Raw genomic sequence first — 18879 nt, 5'->3', positions numbered from 1 at the left:
TAATTAAATTCCGTACGGGGAAATGGTAAGAGCGAGGAAGAACTGCTCTAAAGATGATGACTTCAAGTACAATTTGAAAGACATGGTGAGTAGGTTCAAATACCAAGGGTATGCAGACAGAGTGATTAACAAAGCAGTGTCAAGAGTAACTAAACTAAAAAGAGAAGATACATTGAAAATAAAATCTAGTTCTATTGATAAAATACCAAAAGTTAGGATGGTAACCAGTTTTGGGCATGGGAGTAATAAGTTGTATACTATTCTTAACAAACATTGGCATCTTTTACGTTCGGATAATGATCTGTTACCGTTCGTAACTGGAAAACCAAGTATTGCATTTCGAAAAGGAACTACAATTGCTAATAGAGTGAGCCCAAGTTATCCGAAACCAGCAAAACAGGCATCTCATAGTGATTGGTTACGTATACGCAATAATGGCTTTTATTATTGCGGGGATTGCAGTTCTTGTTGGTGGGCTAAGAAAAAAGTGACGTCTTTTGAATATAATAACACTGGCAGATTTAATATTGAGAGTTTTATTACATGTGAAACACCATTTGTTGTCTATGTAATTACCTGTACATGTGGCAAAATTTACGTTGGAAGTACAGTTAGGAGACTTCGGGACCGTATAATCGAACACTATCGTGCTTTAAAAAAAGGTGACACCCGGTACCCGATTGCTTCCCATGCAGTACTAAATAGAAGTGATTCCATAAATCATAAATTTACCTATCATGGGATAGAGCATGTGACAAAAGATAGAAGAGGGTGTGATAGAATATTAAAGTTGAGACTAGGGAGGCCAGATGGATTATGGTCCTTCGAGCTGTAGAAGAAGGACTTAATATTGATACCGAACTACCATTTTTTCTGGGAGATAAGTAGACTGTAATGAATATCTGGATATGCCTCCCAAGGTTGTGGAAAAGATAAAGTTATGTATAAATCAGGTCAGAGATTGTTATTTTAGAATGAGAAATAACAATAATAGGAATGTTTAATAAATTTTGCGAGAAAAATGTTGTTACTACTTTTGTAAAACTCTGCCTGCAAAGTAACACTAATTATGCGGATGTTTTGAGATGACTGTATATTGGTTGCTCCCCCTAAACATGTTCCACGACTTGTAATAACGTAGGTGTAATGGTTTGGGACCTGTTGTGGTTGGGGGGTCCCATGTGCCTTGGGACGACCCTGGTGCACAGAGTCAGGAATACTTGACTATTGCATTTCAGTATAGAGCAATATATAGAGTAGAGTATAATATTCATAAACCGAAAGTGAGATACCTTATACTCTGGGTATATGACGGAGATTATGGATGTCAGACTAATGCCCGATATTCCCTTGTAGGATACTGTATTCTCCTAATAAAAATAAAAATAAAAAACGGCCCCAATCCAAGATGGCGGTCGTACCGATCTTTAAAATCAGTGAATTCGAAATGTTTTCAAATAGATACAGAAATGCTTAATGTAATGGTAATATTAAAGTAAATTATATTATTTCAGCTATTCTTATAGGTATTATGAGGTTGTTAGTACCTGATACTGGAGTAGATAAATAATAACGGAAATATTCCGTTTATTAATTAAATGCCTTAAATACTTGAATTATGGATTTTTATTTGTTTGAAGCCGTAACATGGGGCTTCTGCGTGAAATAATTTAGAATCCGGTCTGTAAACTCAGTTTCCGGTATTATGATACTTAATCAAGATGGCGCCTAAGGTAGACGCCGACTACTCGTACTCGGAGAGTTGCCAGACGATAGCAGACCTAGAATTGGAAATGATCGGGGAGTGTCAAACGTGGAAAAACAAAAGGGCTTAGTCTTCTATTTTCCACCAAGAAACTCGATTAATTAAGGGAAATATTCTCTTTCGGCAGGATGAAGAAATTACAGTTGCGCACATAGCTACTGAGAAACGAGGGACTGGAGGCTGCCTTATACATTTTTGATTATAAAGATTAGGTAAGCCGTTTACTTATAAATGAATTACGAGTTACTATATTAAGGTGAGCCTTCTAAATATAGAATTTGAGAAGATTAGGATTAGAATATATTTATTGTAATTTTACTTACAGTACATCTTATACTTTAGAATTACGTGGACGTTAGTACACACACGTGAGATATTAAACGTGGGTGATAGATTTATATACTAGCAGGTTGGTCCCAGCCCTGTAGTTTTCTTTTGACATGGTACTTTGGATTATCACTTACTCCTTTTATATATCTTTAATTAACAGTTGGCCTCTAAATATAATTTAATTTTGCGTGGGGATCAAGGATTGTCTCCACATGTAACAGAGACGCAGGTTAGTTCTACATGAGCTCAATTAATGTTTTGAATCAGGAAGAGTCCTGGTGCTTGAGAACCATAGATGATTAGAAGTAAGACCTCCGTAACAATTTAGGGGTCTTGTGTGAGTAACTTAATAAACGATATGTAGCCTTCCTGACTCTTATGTGCTGGGGCACGGGCAAGACTAAGGGTTTCCTTGCCATTTCAGGTCCATACCGAGGCATTTATACTGGAGAAGAAATACGTGGTTCTTACAGTATTGTATTCAAGATTCTAATACAAAGGTGAATTAGAGTATATGTTGTATGATATAAATTGCTTAGCTCTTTGAATGTCAGCTTGTTTTTTAGTAAGATATGTATAACGATATCTCAGACACAGGGGAGCACTGAAGAGCTATATTATGAAAAGTCACAAATTGGAGGTGCTGTGCTCTCTTTACCTAGGCGGTGATATATTACTTTGATAACTGATATAAAAAAAATTTTTTTAGCTCTACTTTGAGACTTGTAATAGGGAAGATGGGAACTTATGTTACTATTTTGCTTGGGTTGCAGCCCTGCGGAAGTTGTGTGGAAAAGACGTTTTCCCAACGAAACACGTGTTGGCTGCAGAGTTTTGTCTTTAACTACTATCTGAATAAAGTGGACCATCGGTGGAAACAACGACTCTGGTGTCTGGAATTCAATCTTTGAACTCTGATATTGTTGAAATACTAAATTTGAAGAGACGCTGGAATTATATTATTGGACTTGAATGTGCTCAGCAAGAATCTTTTTATGTTTTTCCTACAGTGTTTGTAGTAGGAGGTGTGGGGGAGAGGGGTGACCTCCCTTAAATTTGCTTAGAGCACTCTTGTGTAACTGACAGCAATAACAAGAGCCATACTTAACGCTGTGCGCCTATTTTATGACCTAGTCACCTCAATAGTTTAAAGCCAAAGTAAGATGAACGGCTGGGATGGCGAGGGCATAGGTTCTGGGCGCCCCCATGAAGACCTCAGTTTGGGTTGCTGCAGACCTGAAGTATGGCTCTGAATCAGTGTTCTGTGAGGTGCAACCTAATCTCAAACAGCCTATACTGGGGAAGATGCTATCAGAGTTTCACTGGTGGCAGGTCCTCCTGATAAGTGAACTCCTGACCCATGGGGGTGCCCATCCCTGTTGCTGTGGGTTGTTGGTTTTTTGGACGAGGACCCAGGGCAGAGGTACTGTTCACCTGGATGGATCTCCCATTTCTAAGTTGCACCTGACTTGGCCTGTCGGTGGACCTGGTACTAAGCCTGGATGGGTCTGGGATGGAGAGGGACTCTGCTGACTTCTTGCATGATTCAACTGTGATGCTGGGGATATCCTAAGAGGCAGCACTGGATGAGGTAGGTAGATAAGTCTGGGTGTGTGATGATCTTGTTTTGTGGCCAGAACCATAATCCTGCCAGAATCTATGAGGTTCACAAGAATCTTGAGTTCACTTTAGTAGACTGTCGCTGCACCTTTCCTCCCACGCAGCACAGATAGTTTACTGGGTGAAGCTGCCATGCGGTCGTGATGCCAGTGTATATAATCTGGACTGTCCTGGGGTGACGCTGAGATAATGCTAGAGCGACCAAGCTGTAGGGGTGGACCAACTGCTCCCTCTGTTTATTGGTCCTGTAGTTTGCGCACAATACGCAATCCAGGGGGTCAGCAATTTCGCCCCCTACTGGAGTGGTATTTGAAGCAAGACTGGCCCTTCTCTCTGACTCTGGGTCTTACAGGAGTTAGCATTCAGATTCTCTGAGATAGGCCTGTGATACAGAGATTCAAGGCTACAGGTGGTTACCCCTGACCCCCCGGACTGGCTGTGGGCACTCCCAGATGGGCCTTGAGGAAGCAGACAACTGCTAGTGTGAGATCTCCAACTGATATGACTGCTCTCTTACCAACACTATATTGGGAGGGGGCAATGTTGACTTGTGTTATCTAACTGACTGACACTTGAAGAACCGTAACTGCATATAGCTTCCCTTCTCGATTTTCATCTGGGCCTCTTCGATACCCATGGAGAATCTTGATTCAGTCTCATTATTTCTACATCTGGTGGGATGGCCTGGGGATATCATGAAAAAGACTCGCTATGGACCAGGATAAACAATGCCTCTCTTACCCAAGGCTCCCTACCCGACTGCCTCAAATTGGTCAAGTTACTCCCATCCTAAAAAATAAAAAAAGAAAAACACGTCCGACCCCCATCAATTACCGCCCCATTTCCAAGATCCCTACACTGGCCATACTCCTAGAGAAATGTGTATACTTGCAGCTCCACAATCATATTGAACAATTCCTACTCCTCAACCCCTGTCAATCCGGCTTCTGTTCGAGCCATAGCACCATGACCACATTGTCGGCAATGCCCTGTGCTCACTCAAACAAAATTAATCTTGCCTCCTGATCCTGCTGGATCTGTCTGCAGCCTTTGACTCCGTCAACCATGCTACCCTACTTGACATTCTAGAGGATGGGCCTCTCTGGCACCGTGCTAAAACGATTCTCCTCCTTTTTACACAACAGATTGCAGCGCTTCTTAATCAATCACACTCTTTCTGAGCTATCGCTGGGCATCGCCCAAGGTTTTATCCTTTCCCCGACACTCTTCAACCTCTATATGGAGCCCCTTACTGAAATCCTCAAACTCTCCCGCATCACCTACTATATGTATGCTGACAACACCCAACTCTACATGAGAATGCCAGACATTGAGGACATCCGCGGCGTTAACGTCACCCTAACAAAAATGCAACAATGGCTAACTCTTAACCACCTCAAACTCAGTATTCTTAAATTGAATTCTTACTGATCGCTCCACCCACTACCACCCCTAACGTCAACAACTGTCTCCCCCTTTTCTTTGCCTTGAATTGCACTCGACACATCGTCAACTACACCAAATCCTTAAGTATAACACAAGACAAAGACCCCTCCATGTAAAAAGATATCAGCCCCAGTACTAGAGGAGCTAACCATCAGCTGCATATCCTGAGGAAACTAAAGCCTTTCCTCCCCGCGGCCAACCTCACAACCGTGACTCATTAACTTGTGCTCTCAAAACTTGACAATGGTAGCACTACCCTTGTGGGCCTCCCAAAAACCTCACTTGCACCTCTTAAGGATACCCTTAATGCTGCAGCTAGGTTCATTCCAGGTTAAAAAAAGGTGATCACATCACCCCTGACCTTCGTGCACTGAATTGGTTTCCCTTCGAGGCCAGGATGCATTTCAAAATCGTGTGCATGACCCACAAAGCGCTGCGCCACAACACCCCCTCCTATCTGTCCCAGAAACAGACCCTATCTGGAGGAAATGGATCCTCCAGAAGAATGAGCTCCTTACTTCTCCAGCTGCAAAAAATCAAGAAAAATAAAACCTACAACTGTTCCTTCTTTGGAATGGCCCCAATCATTTGGAGCTCACTACCCATGGAGATCAGATGCAACCCATCCATATCCCTCTTCCGGAAAGAAGTAAAAATGTTTCTATCCAACAAATTCCTCTCTCACTGAGGACTAGGCAACTGGTACCCCTACCCCACGTAATCTGTGCATCACTACCTCGGGGAAAACTATGCCTCTACTTTCCCCACCCTGTAACTCCTCCGCTCCTCTACCTCAGAACCTAGCGTTCACATTCAGCTGTATTTGTATTTACGATTATGTAACACAAATAATTGATGCTATTTTGTTTACATATTCCACTGTATTTTTATTTACTCATTATGTTCCTCGTGTTATTCGGTTGGGTTTCATTTGATTTGTGCATTTATAAAGCACACAAATGCCCGGGGCGTCTAGGCGCTGATACCAGAGAGTCCAGTAAGGTGCCGGTGTGACTGTAGATGAGATGATAGTTAGCGAAGAGCCAAGTTTTTAGCGCTTTCCTGAAAGATAGCAACGTAGGGCTATTCTTTATGCTGACAGGGAGCAATTTCCATGTGTTGACTGTCCCTAACAGAAAGCTACTTCCGCCCCAGCGAACTTTCTTGAACCTAGGTGTTTGTAGAAGTTTACTATCGGCAGATCTTAGACTTCTGGAAGGCACGTACTAGTTCAGACGTGTCTTCAAGAATTGAGGACCGGCACCGTGCAGTGCTTAGAATGCTAGGCATTGGGATTTAAACTTGATCCTCTTGTCCACTGGGAGCCAGTGCAGGGCTTTTAGACAGTGGGAGACAGGCTGGGACCTAGGAATATCCAGTAGTAATCTAGCTGCCACGTTTTGAAGAACGCTGCAACCTCTGTAGATGCTGTGATTGGATACCCATTTACAAAGCGTTACCATAGTCCAGTCTGGACAAGGCTAATGCTGTAACCAGTGTTTTTAGGGAATCTGGCGGGATAAAAGCGCGAATTTTCCTGATTATTTTTAGGATGAAAAAAATGGTTGAAGTGAGGGTACTGATCTGATTTTTTTAATGTTAATTTGTCATCAAAAATGAACCCTAGGTTTTTAACCTTTTGCACTGGAACTGGGAAGCCGCACAAGCTAGGGGACCACTATCTGGGTGACCAGAAGCATGTGTCGGAACCAAACTGAACCTCCGTCTTTCCGCCGTTCAATTTTAGGCAGTTAGACCGCATCCATAGGTTTACCTGTGTCATGCAGCTATTAAAACGATCGGCTGTCTCTTCAATGTTACTTGAAACAGACACCACTAACTGGGTGTCATCAGCGTATAAGACCACTGAGAAGCCGAGCTGTCTAATGATTGTAGCCAGCGGGGTGACATACAGATTAAAAAGCGTGGGACTCAGGGATGAGCCCTGTGGCACACCACAGGACCGGTTAAAGTACTCGGATGAAAAAGCTCCGGTCTCTATTGAAAGAGTCCTATTAGAGAGAATGATGTCAGCAGCATATGAGCGGTGCCTCTGATCACTAGCTCCAATAACCTGTTGGCTAATATTTTGTGGTTTACTGTGTCAAAGGCCGCCGATGGATCTAACAAAATCAGGGCGGCCTTACCCCCAGTGTCTGGAATTCCTCTTAATTCTTCTGCCACCATGACCAGAGCTATCTCAGTTCCATGCCCCTCCCGGAACCCATATTGTGAGGGATCTAGGCGGTCCATGGAAGAGATGAATGCAGTGAGCTGTGCATTTAATATTTTCTCCAGCACCTTAGCCGGAAAAGGTAGTCTGGAGATGGGTCGATAGCTGCTAGGGTCTGCTGGAACGAGATTGGGTTATTTTAAAAGGGGAAGGATTGATGCTGTTTACCAGTCTTCAGGGAAATGCCTGAGTGAATTACGTCATTGAGTACTACACCTAGTTGTTCACTAATAACTTCGGGGATCAGGTACAGTATTTTGGGAGGACAGGGGTCCGAAGGAGCCCCCGATTTGGATGTTTTACCACCTGAACAATCTGTTCTATGGTAGAGGTGGAGAAGGAGGTAGGCAGATTGGCTGGATCGGAATATGTGACTGCTATGGAGTTCCCAGAAACTGTATCAACGCAGTCCCTAAAGGATTTATACACAGTCCGTACTTTATCCCTAAAAGACAGTGCCAGTAGGTTGCAAAATTCAATGCTGCTTTCCATCCTAGGTGGTTCTGGTAGTTTAGCTAGGCTTTTAACCGTTGAAAAGAGCTCCTTGCTAGAGTTTCTTGCCTGTAAGATTTTTAATGAAAAGTATTTACTTTTTTCTTACTCTGTAAAGCACTTTGACGCCTTCGGGTCATTTTTGAGCTGTATAAAACTCCTCAAATAAATAAACAATCAAAGACTTTCATTGCAAATCACCCCCTCTGCAGGACCTCAAAAGGAGAGGAAAACACAGTGATAAAAAGGTATCCTCTGGTGCCTCCAATAGGACAACTCGATCACCAAGGACTTCCTTGTTCACGCATTTCGAGGTATGAAGGAGAAACTTACTAGTTTAAAGACTGCTCTAAAAAAAAAAAACTCCTTAAGAGACATAAAGGCAGTAGAGAGTGGGTAAGCCGAAACAGCTTTGACAGGTAATCTGAGAGCTGTGAATACCTCCAACAAATGATCCTTCAACTGGAAGACCAACTCATCTCCCTTCAAGAGACATGCAAAAATATAGAAAATAGGTCAAGTCACAATATTATTCACATTTGAGGCATAACTACAACTACCTGATTCTGACCTAAAAAGATACCTCTGAGAACTTTGACTCATTCAGAGAAAGGATAGTCAGAGACCCAATTGCAATGGGTAGAGCTCATAGGGTAGTTCCCCGGTCAAAAAGTGGATGACTCCAACCGGATGTACTTGCAAATATCCATCGCTACACTGACAAGGTTGCAATAATGCAAACAGTATGTTAGGGAGGCTGGACCTCTTTTAACAGGGCTCAGCTGCTCTTCTTGAAACAGCTCTCACAACCGGTATTGGCAAAGATTCAAACCAATTATGGATTTGCTTAAAGCTAAAGAGGATAAGTACCAGTGTTACCACCCCTACCATATTCCTATGTAGGAGGGCAGATATTGGGCTACAGCATCACTCAAAGAGGCAAGGAAGATCCAGAATGACTGATCAGAAGATGACCAGACTACACAAGCAGACAAAACCTTCGCCAGTGAGAAACAACTGGCAGAAAGACATGCACTGCCTCCGTCCAGACACAAGAGAAATTGAAGTTTGCAAAGTCCGGCTGCTGCAACAAAGGAAGAAGGCAGAGAAACTGTTGGGTCAATCTTTATGATCTTCAACCAGTTAAGATATCTTCTACTGCTCTGGGTTTTCTAAATGAATCCTTGGACCAAAAGACTATCCCGATTAACGGCTGTGGTGGTGGGGGGTGGAGTAGTACATTTGTGAGTTGCTGCCAAAGCAGTTCTCACTCATGTCTTCTGTTGCATCCCTGCATTTCATTCTGTTTTGTTTGCGATTGGTTATGGCTTTCAGTTCCTTACTGGGTTTGTTAGGTTGGAGGTTAAGTTTGGTTTTCATGGCCACCCTTGAAATAGTATCTCAGCATTGACCCTTATTGAGCCCATTGCACAACAAAGCTTCATTGTCCATGATTATCCCTAACTATGCACTAGTTAGTCATATCATATAATGTTAGAGGCCCCAGTAACCCCTCCAAGGGGTTCAGTATAGTAAGGGAGCTTTGGGTCATCAGCGCTGATATCTGCTTCTTCCATAAGATTCTTTAGTTTTTTTGCTTAGACCAGAACAAGAGAGATTGAAATCCTGTTTTGCCCATGTTTAGTGCCATGCCCCCACTTCTAAGAAATCTGGAGTATCAATTTGAAGAGACACTAGCATATTTGTTGAATACCAATCTACGGTAGACAAACATAGGTGATGGTTAATGGCTCTGGGAAGTTAGCCTTGTCAGACTGGTAGCCCCTTACACCCCAAATCTAGAACAGGAAAAATTCCTTTGAAATACATTGAGCTTGCTTGCAGATTTTACCGCTGGCCTTGTTCTCTTAGGTGGGGACATTAGCATAGTTATGAACGCCTCTCAGGACAGATCTCAGCAACAGGTGGGGGTACCCCAAAACTATTGGTGGAGCAGAATGTTTGGCTTAACGATTAAGTCTTGAATATGCATGGCATACATGTCACCCTTTGGCAATGGATTATTCCTACTACTCTGCTGTACATTGAAAATGTGTTCCTATTGATTTTGTTCTATTTGATAAGAGATTGGAACCATTTTCAGAGGTGGCAAACCAATGCCCTCAAACGCTCTCTGATCATGGCCACATAGTAATAACACTGCGTTGGTAACAGGACGCAGAGTGTATGCTGAACCCCTCTTGGCTCCCAAATGATGCCCCCACTTCGTGACCCCGTTATGGGCCACAAGGTCAAGGAGAAGCTTAAATAATGTTTGGAACTTAACACTGGAGGTGGATAAAGGGGTAATAGAGACGTTTTAAAATCCGTACTATAGGGTTCATTCATCATGGAGGTAGCATGCTTTAAAGTTATATGAGAATTAACTTTAGCTAACCTCACAATTGTATTGCGCGATCTAATGAAAAGAATTCTTCCAAGAAGAACTGGAGGAAGTTGATTCCTGTGCACGGAACTAATTACCTGTTCATGGGGGTTGGAAGTTTGTAAGTTCTACACCACTTGGGTATTATCAAGCCTTATAGCTCTGGTACATGATTGAATGGCTAAAAGGCAAGACGGTAGGCAATGGTGTTTCATTTACCAGAACTTAGCCACCTGACCACTGGGTTAGGTCCCTTGGCTCACTAGACACCAACAGGTCCTTTCCTTTTTCATCTCACTGATCACAGGGGCCACACTAGAAATCTGGGATGCCATAGCAAAGAGGGAAGTCTCACTACATTTTCGTCCCCACTCATGTCTGTGGTAGGAAACCCAGAGTTTTCCCTTGGGATAGATACTCGGGGATTCCAGAGTTAGAGACCGAGAGGTTACCTTAGACTCAGAGGCACTTTGCAGGGTGTGATAAAGTCCTTTGAGGACATTAAGACAGAATATGGGATGCCAAGTTCCGAACTCTTCCATTACTTTCACCTCAGGCACTGGGTCTCCCAGAGCAGTATTAGAGTCAGGTTTTCAGGAACCTGACCTGCTTTGCAAATTTTTTCCAGAACCTCACATCCACTAAATATTTGGTCTCTAGAATGTATTAATTTCTAAACTCTCCTACTGATGACTTCAAGTTCTCATTCCAAGTGAAATGGGAAGAGTACCTCAAAGTAAGCTTCGATGCAAAGCAGTGGTGAAAGAGATTCCGGAGAACCAATAATATCACACATCATGCTTATTGACCTTGCCTAAAATCTTGTTTCAATGGCACTGCAACTGAGCACGCCTTCACCCGACTGACCCACAAAATCAAAGGATTGCTGGAGAGAATGTGGAGAAACATTGACTCATCCATATCTTATGGTCTTACCCTAATCTTATAGACTTTTGGAACTTAATCTTTGTGCCCACCATGCAAATTAACGGTAGTGAAATTGACAGTTGCTGGACTTCGCCTTACTGAGCCGACCAGTAGGCAACATGTTGTTTTTTATAATACTCCACATGGGCCAAAAAAAATACCTCATCTCCAGCTGGCAGCAAAACAGATCATCTATTTATTCATCGACAATTTTTTTTCCCAACATTGCCAATATGGCTATACAGGATCTGGACACTGATGGGTCATGAAACGGTTGCTTATGATCTAACAGAGAAATCACATTTTCTTAAAACACCTTGGGGCCCAATCCGGTCATGCCTCAGTAAAGAGTATAGGAGACTGACTTGTCACAAAAATGTGAGGGCTCTGGGTCTGGCTGATTACAGGGTGTTTTAAACCAGTTTGCTCAACATGGTAGGATGGGCAACAATGACCGTGATGTTAGGGTGGGCCTGAGGGATGGTGGAATAAAGGAGGGTGGGGGGGTCAGGGTGGGATTGGAGTTTGGCCAGTGGGAACCCAGATAGGTACTAGAAGTTCAGGTGGGTATGCCCAACTTAAATGTGTGTTCTTCACTTACTTAAATTCCAGTGAAGATCATTTAAACAAAAAAGTCAGGACAGTCTAAAAGTGGTGCAAAATCGGTTGGCAACCATTTGCCAGCTAAAAATATCTGCACGAGCAGAGCCCAACCTCCTCCATGAAGGTCTGTATACAGTGCAGAAAGGCACAGTGGAACAAGATGAAAAATCGGGTGTTTAGGAATGCAGCAGAGGTTCAAAGTAATCTGGTGTACCGCAGAAATTTTAAAGTTCCACAAGATACTATCGAGTTGGTAGGATTCACCACCCTAAAGATTCTATCGTTTTTAATAGGAATCGTGTGGATGACTTCTGAGTCTAGGCTTGTGTTTCTTATCCTGTTCTAGGAGGTAACACATTATTGAGCAAATCGTAGTCCTGTAGAATAGTCAGATGTTAGAGTGTAGAAGGCATTGTCTTTGTCAGAGAGAAAATGACTGGATGTGACTAAATGAGATAGAAAGGGCCATGCAAAGCACAGAGAGCCTGTGCCCAGAACAATCTACCAGAACTCCACTGCTCATACTACCACTGGGGAGAACACTACAGTCTTGCAGTATTCCTCCTTCAGATACATTATGCATGTTGTAATTCGCATAGCAATAATAGCAACATGTTTGGCAATTTATGTTTAAACATTGATAAAATCCAGTTCAGAAAACAGAGATCATAAAATGCACTCACTCGAATCATTGAAAAATGAACACTGAAAGCAAGAAACCCTAATTATGAGGCATCATTGAAAGATTGCATCTTTATTTTTGCTCTACCTTCTCGCCCCCGTAAACTCGGGAATCATAGACCTTGTTTTATTATGAAATGCATTGATCTAACCCAGGTTTTTTTCTTTTCAGGTGCTAAAAGAAGGTGAGAGAGCCCTTTGTAGAGAAGCCTTGCACAGCCTTTTGGATCGAGTTTACCAGCCAATCGTTATCCGAGAGCTTCTTGTGCTTCAGGGGGGATCAAAGCAGGTAAATAAACCTTCTACAGGGAAGGATGAGATGAAGCATTGGCAATACTGGCAAAAGAAGCCATTGCTTAATATTATTGATCCATAGCTTGTGGGAACAGGTGGCACCCACTCAGGTAGAGCATTGATTGACTCATGATTTCAGTATTTCCTTCCATGTATGTTGAGACGAGAGGAAATAATAGTGTTTATGATGCAATGGCCTTTGAAAAGAAAAAGTACACTTTGGATGACGTGTTTCCATAGTGCACAAAGTCAGTTAAAGGGAGTAAGACATGGTTAATGTATCTGTATAGAGCGCAAGGCCACTAAATGAATGTGAGCGTAGCCCTGGACAATGTTCAGATCAATAGAATGCAAGAAATCTAGTGAAAGAGCCTATAGGAGCAATGTGCAATATCGGTGTTTCTTTAGGATACAAACATAAGATTAGACTGGGTTTTGTGTCTTCAAGATGGAAAAGCTGATTCAGAAAGCATGGCACAATCTTGTGCCAGTAAAATAGACCTTGGGAAAATGTGCTGTTTCATTATGGTTGTGTGGCATTAAAACTCTGGGATCTTGGTACAGGGTAGAAAGCTTTTTTTAGGATGTGAAGAAAAGATTTGAAAAATGTTGTTTATATGATGCCCATGCTTTCAAAACATTGGTTCGTTTTGTGTATGCCGAGTATTGTGGGCATTTACCCTTGGAGATGTACTTTGTATAAAAGTAGTTTTTCCTGTCAAATTGTCTGGAATGTAATTGCTACTATTTCCTTACTTTTTTTACAATTTCTGTCTGTATCTCTCTTTCCACCACACCTCATTAAGACCTCTCCCATCATGAACCACTTTTTTTTAATCCCACTCACCTGGCCTCAGTTTTAGTCCCAGGATATAAATGTGATCCTACTCACAGCACTGTTGTGGCTGAGGGATGCCACACAGACAGCATGACCTTCAAAGGGGAGGTGCACCATCAAAAGGGATGTGGAATTGCTTTCATCCTCTCCGTTCCTTGGGAATTCTTCTTACTCGTACCTTCCCCTCCCTTGACTATGTCCTACCTCACTCAAACGCTACGTTTGTACTGGTCTCCACAAAGCCCTTAATGTTGCACTCTTCTCCCCTGTCCCAGGTTTCCTCCTTAAGGTGTACAAGGAGCTCTCTAGTCCTTGACATCACCTCCTTGTCATAGTTAACCCAGACACCCATGTCAGACGTGCACTCCTGCAGAAACCCATTTCCTGCATACTCCTTCCTACCTTCCCTGCTTTACAACTCCTATTGTCCCATACAAGTAATCACATTAAAAAGAAATCAACAGATCAGTCCCCCTGGTCCTCTTTGTCATCTAGACCAGACGTCTGCTCACCCGGTTTGCCTTTGATGACCTCAAGCAATGAGCAGGTGTTGCTTTTGAAGACTACCTTGTTTCTTGATGCGCTGCAGCTTGGTTGTTGAGGCACACGTTAAAAGCAGCTGAAGTGCCGTGACACGTAAAAGACAAATGTGGTGTTTTCGAAAAAAACATTGGTAATGTTTCATCAAAGCCTCCTTTTATGTCAAAGATATTGCCATGGCATGACTCTCACACCCTCCTATGTAAAAGACTGCAAAATATTGATGCGAGCTGAGGCAACTGGAAATATAAGATTCAGTAAAGTATATATGTAGTTAGTGTTTTGATGCATTTGCCACATTTTCACCATATGGTGGATCATGGTCTGCAAATATAACGTTTTGTTTTCGATTTTTCACTCGTGCATTCACCTGTGATCAGTAGTTTTTACTTTCCCTGTTTTTTTGTAGCTGGTCTTATTGCATCCAACATTGGTTTTGTTTGCTGTAATAAAGGGTCAGCCAGTTCTGGCCATCCAAGTTTGGTTGCGCAGAAGTTGTTCTTTTAAACTGTAGTTTCTGCCTGTTTCTTCGGAATGGAATAAAGATGATCTTGTTGTCGACACTGGGTTGGACTCCGTGTTGCATGATTTTGGAAGTGGCTTCATATACATACAGCTGACAGCTTGATTCCCTGTGCATCTCTGTAGTTTGGTGGCATTGTAGCCACCCTGAGTTGCCAAAAAGCATTGTTGACTTAGAAAGAATTGAACATATGCATTAAATTTGTCTTGCGCTCCAGCTTCCCGTAATCTTGTGACAAGTATTTTCTGAGCTCCCTTGTCTATTGCAGAAGACAATCCATCGTCACCAAAAGTCTAGACTTTCCACTGCATGACGCTTCAACAGCGGTTCCCTCACAGGCTACTCTTCCTCATCTTACCCAAGATTGACTATTTCCCAACAAATCATGCTTTCAGCAGATATTGAAATTATTTTTAAATGATCACTTTTTCAGTTCTTTTCACAAGGGTTACCTGTAACAGTCCAATAATTTGCAGGGCCTGGGGGATGCAGCGAGGGTTTTTGGAAGGGGTGTTGTCCACCCCTTCTGAGAGGGTGTCTCGCATTTTTTTCCCCATAAAGTTGCAAATATTAATGATTTTCTCCATCCCCCTCCAAAAACTAAATTTTTTCTTTCCCTTCACCCTCTAAATCCAAGCAATTCCATCTTTATCCTACTCCCACTCATTCTGTCCTCCCCATTGGGTTACAATAATGTGATGTCATCAGTGGATTGAAGCTCTTCTACTCGGGGCTTTCAGTGGGATGAAAAAACGGGGGGGAGGGGAAGGGTCTCTCAGAGGGGCGTGGCCGATGTAATTTAGGGCGTGGCTTGAAAACACATACAGTAAAAGTCTTTGCTTAGCATAGTGTGCCGCCCGACAGCTTCTGTCATTGCATCTAGTTATATAATACAACAAGTAACATTACACCTACAACAAGCCAGAACTATTGGCGTTGTCAATGGTTGTTAGTTGCATATAATAAATAAGCAACGACTATGGCTTTGTTGTATATAATATTGAAAATGCTTCAGTTCTGAAATGATGAGACTGTGAACGAACTATAACAAGTCTCTTTGAAGTTACATCAAAGTCTTTGAGCAGTGGTACTGCCGCAGAGTAGAGATTTTCTTTTCCAACATGAGGGTGGGGGCAGAAATGGAGAGCCCGAAATGGACCAGTCTCAACACCTGTTTTTAGCACTGGCAAAACCCGGCCCACTTAAAGCCCTGCTTCTATCCTATCCAAAATCCACCTTCACCACCCTGCGGACCTTAGTCAGGTTGTCTTGGTTAGCCACGCCCCCCACATCCCATCTTATACAAGAAACCGACAAACACCACCACTTTTTAGACACAACTCGGCATGGCAGCACTGGTGTGCCTTCTCAAGATTTATGTCTGTCTTTTTCAAATATATCTTATATTGGGATTTAGAAATATATGAAGCAGTTAGTTACACAATCCAAAGCATTTCCACCATCAGGGGTATATTACTGTCTCCTGAGCCTTGAACAGAGACATCACATCAGAGGTCAGACATAAGTCCAGTCATGGTTTTAGCGCATAGTTCTCTATTTTTGCATGTTACAATTATACACATGGTGATCCTACTTTACTTTGGCACATGCATGACCTCTTCACCTATCAGTCAGTGGGACCTGAACTAGGTCTTGGGTGGTTTCTTGGATGGTTCACTGAATGAGTACGAGTTAGTATTTCCCAGTTGACTCCGTGTTAGGAGCAAGAGGGGGGAGGGGTAGCCAGAATTAATCATGGGAAATGGGCACTTGATAGTAGGTGGAGGACATAAATAATCTGTTCAATAGCGAAGCTTAAGAAAATGGAAGATAAAAGAACATAAATCCAACTAAAGTGTCTCTTGGTGGTGTGGGGTTTGGGGGATGTAGTCTACATTTGTGAGCAGGTAGGTCAATGGGGTTGTCCTCTAGTAGGCGTCTGCTTCATGCATGCATCTTATGGTATCCATCTCTGTTACAAATCCTGAAGTCCGAGGGAGGTGGGTCTTTTACTGTGTGGTGTATTGTGTATGGGGCGATTAACCTGAGTGATAATGCGGCACCCCTGTCAGTCCTCTGATTCTCTACCAGTGTCACTCAATGTACGGCCGGAGGGGGGCACATGCGGCCTTCCTGACCTTTACACGCTGCCCTCCTGACCTTTACACGCGGCCCTCCTGACCTTTACACGCGGCCCTCCTGACCTTTACACGCGGCCCTCCTGACCTTTACACGCGGCCCTCCTGACCTTTACACGCGGCCCTCCTGACCTTTACACGTGGCCCTCCTGACCTTTACACGCGGCCCCCTGGGCAGCGCAGCACTGGTCTGCTGTTTACTCGACTCAGCACGAACATTTAAAAATTTTTAAATAAACAGCAAGCCAAGCACTTATTAAAAGGTTATTTGCAGTTAGGGAAAGGAAGTAACTAGGCGCTTAACTTTAGGAACACCTTCATTTTTAAAGACAGCAAAAGTGTAAGATTGTAGCAGTGCATTCAGAAGTATTTTTTTTTTTAAGTGAGTTTTCAAACATGAATTTAGAAACGTTCATGACCGCCCCCACATAAAATAACAATGCCATTAGTGATTACATCCTAACATAAGAGAAGGTTCGTACAGCAGGCATCCTGAAGTAATGTATTTCAAAAGTGCCTGGTAGGTACTTCTCGGCACGAGGTGCCCCGCTCCTTTCAAGACCCCGTCCCCTTTTCACATGATGAGATTGTTCTGCAAGTTGGCAGGTATGTACAGCAGTCGATGTGACGTGGTGAAGTAAACCATGTGGCGTTGGTGTGTTATCTACCACCCGCTCCCCAAATACTGGTTTCTTGTTACCGTTCGCGAGTAGGTTTTCACATGTATCATTTGAGCAATATTTGGGGTTGGAACTCTGAGCACAGAAATAAGCGCAAATGAATAAATGCAATTGAGGATTGTTTTTCCCTTTCGTGTTTTTGGGCCTGTTGTCTTTCAAAACTTTAAACTCAAGGAATTCTGGATAAAGGTATGTGGTGGGGGGAAGGCAGATAAAGGTTTTACCGTAGAGCATTTTTAGGTCTCGCCTGAGCCAGCGCGCATGCGCTGCTCTGCGAGGCTTCTAGTAAGGACTTCCAACTCGGACCACACGCTCGTGCGTGTGTTTTTTTTTTTTTGTTGCTCACACGCTATTGGCCTTTGCGTGCGTCTATCTGAAAGAAACGCGTTAGTTAGATTCCTCACCTTAGAATATCCCCAGGCGTCCGGCTGGATCCGGAAAGATTTTTCGTCAGCAATACCCCTTGCGCGTCGCTAGGCGTCGTCTGCGGCTCCGCGTCCGTCGTCGGGCGCCGGAATGACGTCGTTGGAGTACTTAGACGCCGCCCTCGCGCACTGACGTCAGTTCTTCTTTTTTCCGCGCTAGACAGCGCCGATCCGGGAAGAGCTTACCCCTTAGTCATTTTTTGACTAAACTTTTTGACTCTTTTTGGTCTACTGTCGACTCGATTCTGATGCCGGTAGGATGCCTGGGTTTAAAGCCTGTGACTCCTGTCACCAACTGGTGACGGATCACCATCGCCAGTGCCTTAACTGTCTGGGGCTCGAGCACGGAATCGTGTATCGACTGTCAGGCCTTGACCTCGAAGGCTAGGCGGGAGCGGTCCCGTAAGCTTCTCGAGCTTCGATACTCTGCTCCGCGCCGTTCAAGGTCCCGGTCCAGGAGGAGGTCGAAGGACCGGTCGCGGAGCCACAGCCACCATCACTGCTCGTCGGGCTCGAAGTCTTCGGGTAAGTCGAAGCACTCAAAGAAGTCCAAGAGGCGACACCACTCTAAGGACTCCCCTCGCCGGTCGCGCGACTCGGTCGAGGGTTAGGGTGGTCCCACCCCCACAGCTCCGTCGGAGCCGCAGGAGCTGCGTCCGTCCCCATACCCGCCGGTCCCTGGGACTGACGCGACTCCGGTGGAGATCAGTGCCTTCCTCTCGGCCATGAGGGGCCTGGCTCCGCCGTCGACGCCCTTGGGCTGGAGTTGCCTGCTGTTGCCGTGAGGACTGCTTCAACAGTCAGCAAGCTCCTCGGAGCCTCTGCTGCAGTTTAATGAGGCACTCGTTGACGTTCTGCAGGGCACCTGGTCCAAGCCCTCCACAGTACCTCCTGTGGACCGGAACGTGGCCCGGCGCCACCGCCCCGGGCGACCCCAGTTTTCTGTCCCAACACCCCA

General features: G+C 43.8%; 1 protein-coding gene across 2 annotated transcripts in view; it reads left to right on the top strand.

Moving 5' to 3' along the window:
• Positions 1 to 18879, top strand: part of TANGO6 (transport and golgi organization 6 homolog) — a 753370-nt gene that overhangs the window by 68618 nt on the left and 665873 nt on the right. For both annotated transcript variants that reach the window (XM_085637713.1, XM_085637712.1), the window contains exon 3: positions 12656 to 12772. In XM_085637713.1, coding sequence (XP_085493839.1) covers positions 12656 to 12772 — 117 coding nt within the window. The remainder of the gene's footprint in view (positions 1 to 12655; positions 12773 to 18879) is intronic.

This window comes from Triturus cristatus, chromosome 12 (genome assembly GCF_964204655.1).
Source record: "Triturus cristatus chromosome 12, aTriCri1.1, whole genome shotgun sequence".
Classification (NCBI taxonomy): Eukaryota; Metazoa; Chordata; class Amphibia; order Caudata; family Salamandridae; genus Triturus; species Triturus cristatus.
The sequence above is the reverse complement of the archived record's forward strand: the minus strand, read 5'-3'. Positions and strand labels throughout refer to the sequence as shown.